The 14,346-nt window shown below is 43.4% G+C and overlaps 2 protein-coding genes across 5 annotated transcripts in view; one reads left to right on the top strand and one right to left on the bottom strand.

The window, feature by feature from the left end:
* prpf8 (pre-mRNA processing factor 8) overlaps window positions 1-13,936 on the top strand; it is a 19,641-nt gene extending 5,705 nt beyond the window's left edge. For both annotated transcript variants that reach the window (XM_010795951.1, XM_010795950.1), the window contains exons 12-43: window positions 1,001-1,120; window positions 1,462-1,596; window positions 1,737-1,866; window positions 2,007-2,203; window positions 3,128-3,334; window positions 3,743-3,906; window positions 3,996-4,122; window positions 4,325-4,517; window positions 4,683-4,870; window positions 5,306-5,544; window positions 5,731-5,877; window positions 5,982-6,192; window positions 6,502-6,618; window positions 6,708-6,955; window positions 7,044-7,223; window positions 7,342-7,477; window positions 7,671-7,840; window positions 8,018-8,147; window positions 8,279-8,425; window positions 8,536-8,696; window positions 8,830-9,021; window positions 9,480-9,717; window positions 9,888-10,016; window positions 10,320-10,433; window positions 10,546-10,719; window positions 10,940-11,133; window positions 11,261-11,500; window positions 11,622-11,763; window positions 11,926-12,066; window positions 12,173-12,312; window positions 12,592-12,794; window positions 13,296-13,936. In XM_010795951.1, the coding sequence (XP_010794253.1) occupies window positions 1,001-1,120; window positions 1,462-1,596; window positions 1,737-1,866; window positions 2,007-2,203; window positions 3,128-3,334; window positions 3,743-3,906; window positions 3,996-4,122; window positions 4,325-4,517; window positions 4,683-4,870; window positions 5,306-5,544; window positions 5,731-5,877; window positions 5,982-6,192; window positions 6,502-6,618; window positions 6,708-6,955; window positions 7,044-7,223; window positions 7,342-7,477; window positions 7,671-7,840; window positions 8,018-8,147; window positions 8,279-8,425; window positions 8,536-8,696; window positions 8,830-9,021; window positions 9,480-9,717; window positions 9,888-10,016; window positions 10,320-10,433; window positions 10,546-10,719; window positions 10,940-11,133; window positions 11,261-11,500; window positions 11,622-11,763; window positions 11,926-12,066; window positions 12,173-12,312; window positions 12,592-12,794; window positions 13,296-13,450 (5,409 nt within the window). In that variant the 3' untranslated portion in view covers window positions 13,451-13,936. The remainder of the gene's footprint in view (window positions 1-1,000; window positions 1,121-1,461; window positions 1,597-1,736; window positions 1,867-2,006; window positions 2,204-3,127; window positions 3,335-3,742; window positions 3,907-3,995; window positions 4,123-4,324; window positions 4,518-4,682; window positions 4,871-5,305; window positions 5,545-5,730; window positions 5,878-5,981; window positions 6,193-6,501; window positions 6,619-6,707; window positions 6,956-7,043; window positions 7,224-7,341; window positions 7,478-7,670; window positions 7,841-8,017; window positions 8,148-8,278; window positions 8,426-8,535; window positions 8,697-8,829; window positions 9,022-9,479; window positions 9,718-9,887; window positions 10,017-10,319; window positions 10,434-10,545; window positions 10,720-10,939; window positions 11,134-11,260; window positions 11,501-11,621; window positions 11,764-11,925; window positions 12,067-12,172; window positions 12,313-12,591; window positions 12,795-13,295) is intronic.
* The window catches only part of LOC104966729 (zinc finger protein Aiolos-like), a 596,491-nt gene that overhangs the window by 17,698 nt on the left and 564,447 nt on the right, over window positions 1-14,346 (bottom strand). The window lies entirely within an intron of this gene.

The following is a 14,346-nucleotide window of genomic DNA, read 5'->3' as shown; positions in this document are numbered from 1 at the left end:
TCAACCTGAAGCCGGTCAAGACACTGACCACAAAGGTACAATCTCCAGAGCAGAACTACCTGTTGTTGTTGTTGACATTGTATGTGCGCAGTGTAGGTCACATGTAGCTTTAATTATGTTTTATTGCACTTCTGTTGGAAGCTTAAAAACAAATATTTACAATCTGATGGTCAAAATCAGTTTTGTATTGTATGTATTTCATTGTATGTATTTTAAAGTTATTACCCACGTAAGTAATTACTTATTATAATCTACCAAGGTGGCTGATAGATGACCTTTTGAGTTTGTAATGAAATCCTCTTACAAAGGCGCACTTGCATTGGTCTGCTTGCCTGTGCGTAAGAACTGGAGGAATATTAAAATGAATGGTGACTTTTATATTTGACTGGCTGCAGTAGCAGTTGGCCTCTTCATTGTTCAGACATTGCTCATAACAACTTTGTTTAGGAACACTTAATACAAAATGTTTTCTTAATTTAGCCATTTTTGTTAATGTTATTTTTTTAGTATACTTTTGTTTGAAGCGTACACACTCACACATACACACACACACACACACACACACACACACACACACACACACACACACACACACACACACACTACTACTACTACTACTACTACTACTACTACTACTACGTAACTACTACTACACACACACACACACACACACACACACACACACACACACACACACACACACACACACACACACACACACACACACACACACACACACACACACTCTCTCTACTACTACTACACTACTACTACTACTACCTACCTACCTACCTACCTACTACTACTACTACTACTACTTACTACTACTACTACACACACACACACACACACACACACACACACACACACACACACACACACACACACACACACACACACACACTTATTTACAATCTGAAGCTCAAAATCTAGTCAAACCACATTTTTTCCATGTGTTCCGGTTTTGATCTACAGCTGTGTTGTTGTCTTTGTCCCCCAGGAAAGAAAGAAGTCCCGATTCGGAAATGCTTTCCACCTGTGCAGAGAGGTGCTGCGCCTCAGCAAGCTGGTGGTGGACAGCCACGTGCAGTACAGGCTGGGAAATGTTGACGCCTTCCAGGTTGGTTCAGCGGAAGATTTTGCAAGTCCCATCTGTACCTGAGCTAACTTACCTACACACTTTGTCTTTTGGAGGTTACAATGAATCTTGTTGACTGGACAAATAAAGCTCCTGAGTTTTGTCTGTTGTAGTTAAAGATTAAAATCTATTCTGCGAGGGAAGGGGGTTAAAAGTTCAAACTACTTGCCATGTAAAACATAAGGCGCTTTTAAATGACATGGTTTTTAGGAAGGTTTCCGTTATCAGAAAGTTTGATGACTCATCATTTGTTGTGATTGTCTTAACTACTGTGCAGTCATTTCATTCTCGTCTAATCCTAGCTTTTCAACTCTGTATTGTAGTTGTCCGATGGTCTGCAGTACATCTTCGCCCACGTTGGTCAGCTGACTGGCATGTACCGTTACAAGTACAAGTTGATGAGACAAATCCGGATGTGCAAAGATCTGAAGCATCTCATTTACTACCGGTTCAACACTGTAAGTTAACCTTCTTGTGCATTGGAAATATGTTTTGGTGTCCATTTAATAGCATTTCCCCTACACACAATCATTCGGGCTTTTAAAGATATTATGATTTGTTGTATACTGACTTGTCTTTTTATCTATTTTAAAATCAGGGTCCTGTTGGCAAGGGCCCAGGTTGTGGCTTCTGGGCTCCAGGCTGGAGGGTGTGGCTGTTCTTCATGAGAGGGATCACTCCGCTGTTGGAGAGGTGGCTGGGAAATCTGCTCGCCAGGCAGTTCGAAGGTATGAAGAAGTACTTTTTTTATTTTTTTTTGATGGGGAACAATATTATTTCAGCAAAAAAATGGTATGAGGCACAAAGGTTAGCATTTGCAGTAATTACTTGACGTTTAAGCTACAATTGTTTTTGATTGCCTCATCAGGACGTCACTCCAAGGGCGTAGCCAAGACTGTGACCAAACAGCGCGTGGAGTCTCACTTTGACCTGGAGCTGCGTGCCGCCGTGATGCATGACATCCTGGACATGATGCCTGAGGGCATCAAACAGAACAAAGCCAGAACCATCCTGCAACACCTCAGTGAATCCTGGAGGTGCTGGAAGGCCAACATCCCCTGGAAGGTTAGTGCATGACCGGGATCAGGTCCTATCTGACTAAATACAATATACACCTCTCCACTACTACTACTTTAAGTGTAATAATGCATAGACTGCTTGGGCTTTGACTACTTGAAGTTGTATATAGCTTGAACTAAAATGTAAGCACTGTTGACAGGTTTGGCATATAGATTAGCTGGTTTCAGAAATATTTCACTGCAATATTCTTTTCCCTCATTTTAAAATCCATGATACAAAACATTTGAAGGTTTAAAAAAGATACTGGAAATAGTGTTCGCTAAAGTGTTTCAACACTTTTGTTCCACTTTTAGTTGAGCCACAATAAACCAAATCTGAATTGTAGAGATGTCCCGATCCGATCACGTGATCGGGGATCGGAGACGATCACGATATTTTCAAAAGATCGGAATCGGGAGAAAAAAATCGGGGATTTACTTTTATTTATTTAAATACTTTTTTTAAATTTTGTATTCAATGTTACAAAACAAAAATGACCATGTTCAAGTCTTAAAGTCATCCTGAGGCCTTAGTTTTGGTTTCAAATGACAAAACATCATGTACAGTATGTGTTGCTTCTTTGGGGCTTGTTTTCATAGACCTGCTTATTTCTCTCAAATCTGGCAACAGAGTGGGCAGGGCGCAGTGTTTAATTGTAGCAGTAAGCTAACGAGTACTGATAAGCTTTATTTTGTTTTGATCCAATGCTGCACAACTGAACTGATCCAATGCTGCTGTGAAAGAAAGAAGCTATATCCATGTTCAATAGAATATCCAATTTAAATTAAAAAAAATAACCTTAAGGGACAACTTGAATGCTTTTTCTCTCTTAATGCATTAAACCTGTCAAAATCAAATGATCGGATCGGGAACAAAAAAAGGTGATCGGGACATCCCTCCTGAATTGTTATGTTCTTCCCATCACTACAGGTGCCCGGCCTGCCCACTCCCATTGAGAACATGATCCTGCGCTACGTGAAGGCTAAAGCTGACTGGTGGACCAACACTGCTCACTACAACCGTGAGCGAATCCGCCGTGGAGCCACTGTGGATAAGACGGTGTGCAAGAAGAACCTGGGGAGACTGACCCGTCTGTACCTGAAGGCTGAGCAGGAGAGGCAGCACAACTACCTGAAGGTAACACAGAAAAACAAAGCTCAAAAAGGAAATGTGTTTATGCCCACATCTGAATTGATTAATTATAAACATTTAATGTCTGATAGTCAACCGTTTGTAATGATGTCCTCTTACAAAGGCGCACTTGCATTGGTCTGCTTGCCTTGGAATATTAAACTGAATGTTGACTGGCTGCAGTAGCAGCTGGCCTCTTCATCGTTCAGACATTATTTGAAGTTAAGAGAACTAATATGTGGTTAAACTCCAGCAGAAGTTAAATAATTGAGATCTGCTGTTCTTGTATTTATCACTGGTTGCAGCTGTAGTTGATTCCTTACCATTCAGATATTGCTTCTGATACATGCCTAATAACAACTTAGTTTAGTATTTTGCCATTTTTGTAAATGATTGTAAATATTCTGTCTGCAGGATGGCCCCTACATCACAGCTGAAGAGGCGGTGGCCATTTACACCACCACTGTTCATTGGCTGGAGAGTCGGCGGTTCTCCCCCATCCCTTTCCCTCCCCTGTCCTACAAACACGACACCAAGCTGCTCATCCTGGCCCTGGAGAGGCTCAAGGAAGCATACAGGTAAACGCAGTTTCAACATGAATAACTTCATCAGCAAATGACGGTACATTGTTTTCTTGATATTGAGTTTGTGTCTCTTTGTCCCTTAGTGTGAAGTCCCGTCTGAACCAGAGTCAGAGGGAGGAGCTGGGTCTGATTGAGCAGGCTTACGACAATCCTCACGAGGCCTTGTCCAGGATCAAACGTCACTTGCTCACCCAGAGAGCCTTCAAAGAGGTCAGCACCAGGACATGCAGATACTTTTAGTTCACTCTGTAGTTTATGCTGACAAACATGTGGAATTTTTCAAAGCTGAAGAAAAATGGCTGCTCATTTATGCCAAAAATCATAATAATTTTGGTCAATATTTAAATCACAATTATTTAGCACCCATCATATCTGCTTCCTATCAGTCTCTCAACTACTTCTTCCTTTACAGGTTGGTATTGAGTTCATGGACTTGTACAGTCACCTGGTGCCTGTGTATGATGTCGAGCCCCTGGAGAAGATCACAGATGCCTACCTCGACCAGTACCTGTGGTACGAGGCAGACAAGAGGCGTCTGTTCCCACCCTGGATCAAACCTGCTGACACTGAACCCCCACCACTGCTGGTCTACAAGTGGTGCCAAGGTCAGAGCCATTCATAATGGAGGGTTTCCCAAATGAAATTATAATCATATTTAATGAGTGAGGTTGGGTTTCTTAGTAACCTATATCACATCTAATGAATCCTGTAATGTTAGCAGAACCAAAAGTCAAATGTTATCTGAAGGCTTTCTGTTATTTTCTCTTCAGGCATCAACAACTTGCAGGACGTGTGGGAGACGGCGGAGGGAGAGTGCAACGTGATGCTGGAGTCCCGCTACGAGAAGATGTACGAGAAGATCGATCTGACCCTGCTCAACAGGCTGCTGCGTCTCATTGTTGACCACAACATCGCTGATTACATGACAGCCAAGAACAACGTGGTCATCAACTACAAGGTAACACTTTTTGTTATATTCCATGGAATGCTCTTAACATCCCGATAGCAATGAATACATTAAATGCTTTGACAATAAATACATTACAAAAATGTCATCTGTGGAAGCCGTGGTACTGAAAAAAGCACGACCAATCATCTGAGCCGGCCTGGCTGAAATAATTGGATGGCCTACCTGCCTGTCAGCCTTCCATCTGTGCACAAACTTATCTCGTGCCCTCGTTGGTCATGTGCGCGTTCGTGTGTGTTGGAGGAGGGGCTCTGTGAGGAAGTCTGAAGGAAGGGGCAGATTTTTTTTCGGCTGCGTGCTTTCAAATTCTAGCGCACTCGAGCTAGTGTCTCCGTTCTTACCTACCCTATCTTTAAAGTGGTTCTTGATTGACGTACAGTTTTTACTTGTGTTTGATCTAAATGTTTATCTTTGTCTCTTTTCTAGGACATGAACCACACAAACTCCTACGGCATCATCAGAGGGCTGCAGTTTGCCTCATTCATTGTGCAGTACTACGGCCTGGTGATGGACCTGCTGGTCCTGGGTCTGCACCGTGCCAGTGAGATGGCTGGCCCGCCTCAGATGCCCAATGACTTCCTCAGTTTCCAAGACACGCCCACGGAGAGCGCCCACCCAATCCGACTGTACTGCCGTTACATCGACCGCATCCACATCTTCTTCAGGTAGGGTTGAATCACCAAAATGATTGATGGTCCTAAGATAAAGCATTTGGAAAGCCTTTCTGCTTTCCATTTTTGAAATCTGTACGAACTGTACTTGGCTTCTACCTTTACTGCCTGAAAGTCATTTGTGAACATGGATGAAAAAGTGTTTTTGTTGATTAATTATAAGTCCTATGACTTTTTCAGGTTCTCTGCTGATGAGGCCAGGGATCTGATTCAGAGGTACCTGACGGAGCATCCAGACCCCAACAATGAGAACATCGTGGGTTATAACAACAAGAAGTGCTGGCCCCGCGATGCCCGCATGAGACTGATGAAGCATGACGTCAACCTGTGAGTTTCACCTCAACATTTGATTAAATATAATTCTATGTTGAACCTTCAAATCTTCATACCAAATTAGCAGGCAAAAAGTAATCTTCTTTTTATTCTCCCAGGGGACGTGCTGTTTTCTGGGACATCAAGAACCGCCTGCCCAGATCCGTCACCACGGTGCAGTGGGAGAACAGCTTTGTTTCCGTCTACAGCAAAGACAACCCCAACCTGCTCTTCAACATGTGCGGGTTTGAGTGCCGTATCTTGCCAAAGTGCCGCACCAGCTACGAGGAGTTCACTCACAAGGACGGTGTGTGGAACCTGCAGAACGAGGTGAGGAATTGTTGCCCAAGACAAGCATCTGTTATGCTGATGACTTAATGTGACAGTTTGCCAGAACAGTGCTTTAACTAATCGAGGTCTAATGTCAGTTCTATGGGTGTACCGATCCATCATGGACTTTTAATATCGGCACAATATTCTTGTCTAATGAATCAATATAATATCCTTATGGGATTCAGCTTTACACACAGTCAATACAGTACTGACACTTGCATCTTATGATAGCATCACTGCTACCTGTCTTAAAATGGTCGTGATCTCATTTCTGTTTTTAAGTTCTCTTATTGTTTGCCTGTGTAGGTCACCAAAGAGAGGACCGCACAGTGTTTCCTGCGCGTGGATGACGAATCAATGCAGCGTTTCCACAACAGAGTGCGGCAGATCCTGATGGCCTCTGGATCCACCACATTCACCAAGGTCAGTTGACAACCCTCTTGAAAAAACCAGATCAGAAGCAGAAAATATTGTCGTCAGAATATTTCACTCTGTCCCCTGTTGACCTCCAGATTGTGAACAAATGGAACACGGCTCTGATTGGTCTGATGACGTACTTCCGCGAGGCTGTGGTCAACACCCAGGAGCTCCTGGACCTGCTGGTGAAGTGCGAGAACAAGATCCAGACTCGTATCAAGATCGGCCTGAACTCCAAAATGCCTAGCCGCTTCCCTCCTGTCGTCTTCTACACCCCCAAAGAGCTGGGTGGGCTTGGCATGCTGTCCATGGGCCACGTGCTTATTCCTCAGTCAGACCTGCGGTAAGTTGGCATGCAGGCTGTTCTGTAAGTCATCTTGTAAATGGAATGAGCAAACTGGGTTTTAAATCTTCTTTTCTCCTTCCACCAGGTGGTCCAAGCAGACAGACGTGGGTATTACCCATTTCAGGTCTGGAATGAGCCACGAAGAGGACCAGCTGATTCCTAACCTGTATCGGTACATTCAGCCATGGGAGAGCGAGTTCATCGACTCTCAGCGGGTTTGGGCCGAGTACGCTCTCAAGAGGCAGGAGGCCATCGCCCAGAACAGGTACTGCCTCCTATCAGCGATAACACGTGCTTGTGACTGGAATCTGACAATCTAACTGTTTTATTGAATGAACAGAAACTGGACGAGGCTAATAGCAGTGTGTTGTTCTCTGCTTTAGGCGTCTGACCCTGGAGGATCTGGAGGACTCATGGGACAGAGGCATCCCTCGTATCAACACACTTTTCCAGAAGGACAGACACACACTGGCCTATGACAAAGGCTGGAGAGTCAGGACAGATTTCAAACAGTACCAGGTATGATGAAGACATGTCAAAGTACAAAACTATTTTGGGAGAGTCGCTTTTTTGTTTTAATAGTTTCTTTTTAAAGTACCAAAATCCCAACAATTAGCCTTAACACTGTATCTTGCACGTTATAATACTGTACAAGTTGCGTTCAACGTTCAACAAGCATTTAGTGATTGATGACTGTCTTGTTGTTTTGCAGGTACTGAAGCAGAATCCGTTCTGGTGGACCCACCAGAGGCACGATGGCAAACTGTGGAACCTGAACAACTACCGCACAGACATGATCCAGGCTCTGGGCGGAGTGGAGGGCATCCTGGAACACACACTCTTTAAGGGAACTTACTTTCCCACCTGGGAGGGTCTCTTCTGGTGAGGTCACTTTGAAACTTACAATGCTTATGGTGCAATCATTTAGGATACATAACAGTTTGATAGTTTTAGAGCTCACACTGCTATTAAAGAAAATGCTTGTTCACTTTCTGTAATTGTGGATAATGTTTATTCGTTCATTGAAAATCATCAACCGTGTCAATTTCTGGACTTTAGGGAAAAGGCCAGTGGTTTTGAGGAGTCCATGAAATGGAAGAAGCTGACCAATGCCCAGAGGTCTGGTTTGAACCAAATCCCCAACCGTCGCTTCACACTTTGGTGGTCCCCCACCATCAACAGAGCCAACGTAAGTACAACCAACATTTGTAAACGTTTCTCTTCTATATTGGAAATAATGTTTAGTTCCCTGGAGAATAGAGGTTTGGGTCTGAGTGGTTAAAATGTCTCAACTTACATTTTCTCTCCCTCTGTCTTTAGGTGTACGTAGGTTTCCAGGTACAACTTGATCTGACAGGAATCTTCATGCACGGCAAGATCCCCACTCTGAAGATCTCCCTCATTCAGATCTTCAGGGCTCACTTGTGGCAGAAGATTCATGAGAGCGTCGTCATGGATCTCTGTCAGGTAGGGTTTATTTCTTTACCTCATTACGGACTAGTGCACTGAAGTTTAAAACGTTCCTTTTATTTATATCTTGTTCTTTGTGATTATAACTTTTACGTTTTTGTTTGCAGGTGTTTGATCAGGAGCTGGATGCTCTTGAGATTGAGACGGTGCAGAAGGAGACCATCCATCCCAGGAAGTCATACAAGATGAACTCCTCCTGTGCAGACATCCTGCTCTTTGCATCATACAAGTGGAACGTCTCTCGGCCATCTCTGCTTGCTGACTCAAAGTATGCATTTTAAAGCTTTATTTAAATGACTTTCCTAAACAGTAATGCATTTCATAAACTCTGTCAAGGAAGCAGTTTAACAGTTACTTTATCTATTCTTTATATGAATTAAAATGTGCACCTCCTCCTACAGGGACGTGATGGACAGCACCACCACACAGAAGTACTGGATCGACATCCAGCTGCGCTGGGGTGACTATGACTCTCATGACATCGAGCGCTACGCCAGGGCCAAGTTCCTGGACTACACCACGGACAACATGAGTATCTACCCCTCCCCCACTGGAGTGCTCATCGCTATCGACCTGGCTTACAACCTCCACAGGTTAGGACTGTTTATAAACCTGAGTAAATAACAAACATGATGGCAGGTATTTACTTAATAATGTAGAAGGGAAACTAACTAGTGAGCCACATCATCCTCTTTTGCTGAACTGTCTGATCTTGGTGTGACATGATTATATTGGCTACTTCGAATGAGTAAAAGTGGAAAAGGAAAAGGCGGGGGGGGGGGGGGGGAAAAGTGTCATACAAATGTTTTATGGCACTGTCTGGATCTTTGCATCCACATGTTCATTATAACAAGTATGCTCTGCTGAAGCATTCACACTAGCTTCCTAACTTGTTTAACATAATGGTGACTGTCTGTGACAGAAAGTCACTTCAGCTCCAATGGTTATGTTTAGTAGACGTCTGAACTGGCCATCCACAAATGTTGATGGGGGGGGGGATAAATGCTTAAATGAGTATTTAACGGTGTCTATCATTGTATCTCCTTCTTAGTGCCTATGGTAACTGGTTCCCTGGAAGCAAGCCTCTGATCCAGCAGGCCATGGCCAAGATCATGAAGGCCAACCCGGCCCTGTATGTGCTCAGAGAGCGCATCCGCAAGGGTCTGCAGCTGTACTCCTCCGAGCCCACTGAGCCCTACCTGTCCTCTCAGAACTACGGAGAACTCTTCTCCAACCAGATCATCTGGTTTGTGGACGACACCAACGTGTACCGAGTCACCATCCACAAGGTGAGGACTGACTCCTCCCCCTCTAGTTACTCAATGAAGAGTCGATGTGCACTAACATTGTTTTTAGGAATGGCTCTTAAAGTTCTCTGGATTTTGTTGCTTTTGCATTGGAATAAAAATGTTATCCTTTTTTGTTTAGTCAAATGTATTCTCCATCTTCTTCTCAACAGACCTTTGAGGGTAACTTGACCACAAAGCCCATCAACGGAGCTATTTTCATCTTCAACCCCAGGACTGGTCAGCTCTTCCTCAAGATCATTCACACCTCAGTGTGGGCTGGACAGAAGCGTCTGGGACAGGTGCGGCCCTGCTCACCTCCCCTTACTCTAACTATCACCTTTTTATATTGTTTCATACACATTCCTATTGTGTTCAATGATCTGAACCCTAGTTTAATTATCTAGTGCAAAATCTTACAATAGTTGTTTTTGAATATTGTACTATACATGTGTTTGTTTATGAATTCCTTGACTCAAAAGTCTGCAGCTAAGTAACACAAAGACACAAACACCTTCCCCACCCCCCAAAGTGACTATTAAGATACACCAAAGCTGCTCATTCCTCCATTATATTCTAACATTATTCCGCCTTTGTCCCTGCAGCTGGCCAAATGGAAGACAGCTGAAGAAGTGGCTGCTCTGATTCGTTCCCTCCCCGTGGAAGAGCAGCCCAAACAGATCATTGTAACCAGGAAGGGCATGCTGGACCCTCTGGAGGTGAGGATCTGTTATGCTTGTAACAGCTGAATGTTCATCTCAGCTCATTTCCTGATAGTCGGATGCAGTCCAATGCCTTTCCAAATCTAATTCCATTGTTTTCTCTGCGTAGGTCCACTTGCTCGACTTCCCCAACATCGTGATCAAAGGTTCTGAGTTGCAGCTGCCCTTCCAGGCCTGTCTGAAGGTGGAGAAGTTTGGAGATCTGATCCTGAAGGCGACCGAGCCTCAGATGGTGCTGTTCAACCTCTACGACGACTGGCTCAAGACCATCTCGTCCTACACAGTGAGTCTCACTCTATCCCACAGGAGGCTAAGACCAGAATTCAATGAACATTTTTAGATTGACATCACTGTATTGTTTCTCTATGGAAGTTATAACAAGCTGTTAGAAAGAATCTGTGCTTAGGTACCAAGCTAAACTTATTATCATGCATTGATGTTTGATGACATCTGCTTATCCCCCGTGTAAATAGTTTTTGTTTGCTGCTCTGCTCCATCTCTAGGCCTTCTCCCGACTTATCCTGATCCTCAGAGCGCTGCACGTCAACAATGACCGCGCCAAGGTGATCCTGAAGCCTGACAAGACCACCATCACCGAGCCTCATCACATCTGGCCCACGCTCACCGACGAAGAATGGATCAAGGTGGAGGTGCAACTCAAAGATCTCATTCTGGCAGATTACGGCAAAAAGAACAAGTGAGTATTTATTCATGCACTGAATATTTCCTGATTATGGGAAACGAATGTTCTGCTCCGTAACTTAATAGCTCAGAATAAAGCCAGTCTTGCGTTGATAGCCAATGCTTTCATTGTCTTTATCCAGTGTGAACGTGGCCTCACTGACACAGTCTGAGATCCGTGACATCATCCTGGGTATGGAGATCTCTGCTCCCTCACAGCAGCGCCAGCAGATTGCCGAGATTGAGAAGCAAACCAAAGAGCAGTCGCAGCTCACAGCCACGCAGACCCGCACTGTCAACAAGCACGGTGACGAGATCATCACATCCACCACCTCCAACTATGAGACCCAGACCTTCTCATCGAAGACCGAATGGAGAGTCAGGTAAGCAGACAGTTTGTAAAAGTTTTTAGGGATTTCTCCACTCTGGAAAACAATGATATTTAGGGGGTTTTATTGGATCCTTCTCAGTTGGCTTTAATGTTTCTTGTTCTTTACCCTTCAGAGCCATATCTGCTGCCAACCTCCACCTCCGAACCAACCACATCTACGTGTCATCTGACGACATCAAGGAGACGGGCTACACCTACATCCTGCCCAAGAACGTCCTCAAGAAGTTCATCTGCATCTCAGATTTGCGTGCACAGGTATGCAATGGATTAATAATACTATAATTGATAGACATGTATTGTGTTTCATTTGAAAATAGTCATGCATACCAGGACATCCCTACCTCAAAGTCCCTCATCATGTCTGGGCAAATGAAAGAAACTGTCAATAGATACTGACGGTGCACTGTGTTTTTCCAGATTGCAGGCTACCTGTATGGCACGAGTCCACCAGATAACCCCCAGGTGAAGGAGATCCGTTGTATCGTCATGGTGCCACAGTGGGGGACTCACCAGACTGTTCACCTGCCCAACCAGCTGCCGGGTCATGAATACCTTAAAGTAAGACGGGCATACAGTCAGAGAACCTTTTACAGCTCAGTCTTCTTTTTTTTGTTCCAGTAATTGTTAAGTTTAACTAATATAAATAACTCGTCCCCTTAAACAGGAAATGGAGCCACTCGGATGGATCCATACCCAGCCCAATGAGTCGCCCCAGCTGTCCCCACAGGACGTCACCACGCATGCCAAGGTCATGGCTGACAACCCCTCATGGGACGGAGAGAAAACCATCATCATCACCTGCAGGTACGTTTCATTAACACGGACAGTAAGCACTTTTTACTGGGAAGTGGACCTGAGCAACTTGATATTGTTTAAGACCTGAAACAGAGAAAGGCAATCACACATTTTAAACAAGTAATGGTCTATCTTTTTCATAGATGAAATAATACTGAGGTGGAATAATTACTTCTTCTTTTTTTTTTACTTAAGTCAGTTTAGAAAAACACACATCTGTTTTCTGCATATTCAGTAATGTTTGCTGTTAAATGGTACATCATTTTGTATTCTTGCATCTGTTTTCAGCTTCACACCAGGCTCGTGCACGCTCACAGCCTACAAGCTGACACCCAGTGGTTATGAGTGGGGTCGGCAGAACACAGACAAGGGAAACAACCCTAAAGGCTACCTGCCCTCCCACTATGAGAGAGTGCAGATGCTGCTCTCTGACCGCTTCCTGGGCTTCTTCATGGTGCCTGGCCAGGTCTCCTGGAACTACAACTTCATGGGTGAGTACCCCTTATTTCTATTTTATGAAGGGAAACTATTTTTCTGCTTCAATTAAGTCCACTTTTGAATAATAGGAAAAAGTAGGTTCCAACTTAGAAATGAACGGCCCTCCTCAAGTTAAAAAAAAACAAAAAACCTCTACGCTATAAAATATAATACGTCTTATTTGTAGTGTCCATGTTGTTTCCACAAAATGACTTGAAGCTCATGAACACACCAAAGACAGCAGAGCAAATTTTAACTCTCGAAATGGTAGTGTCCATGGAGTATATGAATGAACAATAAAGAATTGGTACCATAAATGTATCATTCCGATTTGTCCCTGTTCCGATTGGATTATAAAGTGCAAATAGCATTTTATTCCTCTGACTAACATTCAAATAACTTACTGTGTTTTAAACAACTTTTTTAAGGCAGGGCTGATGTACTGAAGGCATCCATGTCATAGGATTGGCAGAACATGATTTTGAATTAACCATTTTTCCATCATCTTACTCCAGGTGTTCGCCATGACCCCAACATGAAGTACGACCTGCAGCTGGCCAACCCCATGGAGTTCTACCATGAAGTCCACCGGCCCTCGCACTTCCTAAACTTTGCCTCGCTGCAGGAGGGCGAGGTCTATAACGCAGACCGTGAGGACATGTACGCCTGAGAGCTGACGTCCTGCTCTCCTACACATTTTGTAGATAGCTCTGCAAGAATCATGTGGAGCCGGTCCAGAACAGCCCTTGTAATATTTCTATTGAACACGTTCAACTGTGATGATTGGAATTTTATGTAAGGCTTAAGGACCTTTTTAGAAACCTGTTAAGTTTTTCTTTTTTTATATTTTCTACAAATGCTTTCTTTTTTCCCACTCTCTCTTTCCTTCTTTATTACAGCAACGTTTCTTCAAAAACATGTTTTTTGTGGCTTGTGATACATCTGAGCATATGTTTATCTATTTGTAGTTTTCTGTACGCAATACTCTGGAGTAATATTTGATAAACAAAACATTGTTTCGAAAGGGATTAAGACTTATTTCCCCAAAACCCCTTTGAGAAATAAATTGAGAGGTGAATTTCAATGCCTCTGCTATACTGTACATCCTGTGACATTGTAGCTTGGATTTAAATAAAGATTACACATTTTTCAGAAACATTTGTCATGTGATGGTGTAATGTGCTGTTACTTGAATTGCTTAATAAAATTGTATGTAACCAGAAAAAAAGTGATGCATTTATGTTAATATCAACTGTTGCAGGGGAACTTTTTCTTGTTTACTCCCCTCTATGCAGAACACCGCTTAAATGAAACACTCAGCCTGATTTGGTTCTAGTCAACTGATAAAACTCTTTAGAAATGTGGATACAAAATACTTTCCCATTTTGTCTGATATGAAATGTCTCTTTACTGCTTTCAAGCCTGGTATAATGACGTTATTTTGTAGTTTTCTGCTTCCATAGCCGTTCATTTGTCGTGTAATCGATATTTATTGGACAGTTATAGAGGTCAGTATTTCTGACTGCAAATCCGCAGAGGAAATTCAGTGTTCACGCTCTACTGCTT

This window comes from Notothenia coriiceps, unplaced genomic scaffold (genome assembly GCF_000735185.1).
Source record: "Notothenia coriiceps isolate Sejong01 unplaced genomic scaffold, NC01 NC01_scaffold00037250, whole genome shotgun sequence".
NCBI lineage: Eukaryota > Metazoa > Chordata > Actinopteri > Perciformes > Nototheniidae > Notothenia > Notothenia coriiceps.
The sequence above is the reverse complement of the archived record's forward strand: the minus strand, read 5'-3'. Positions and strand labels throughout refer to the sequence as shown.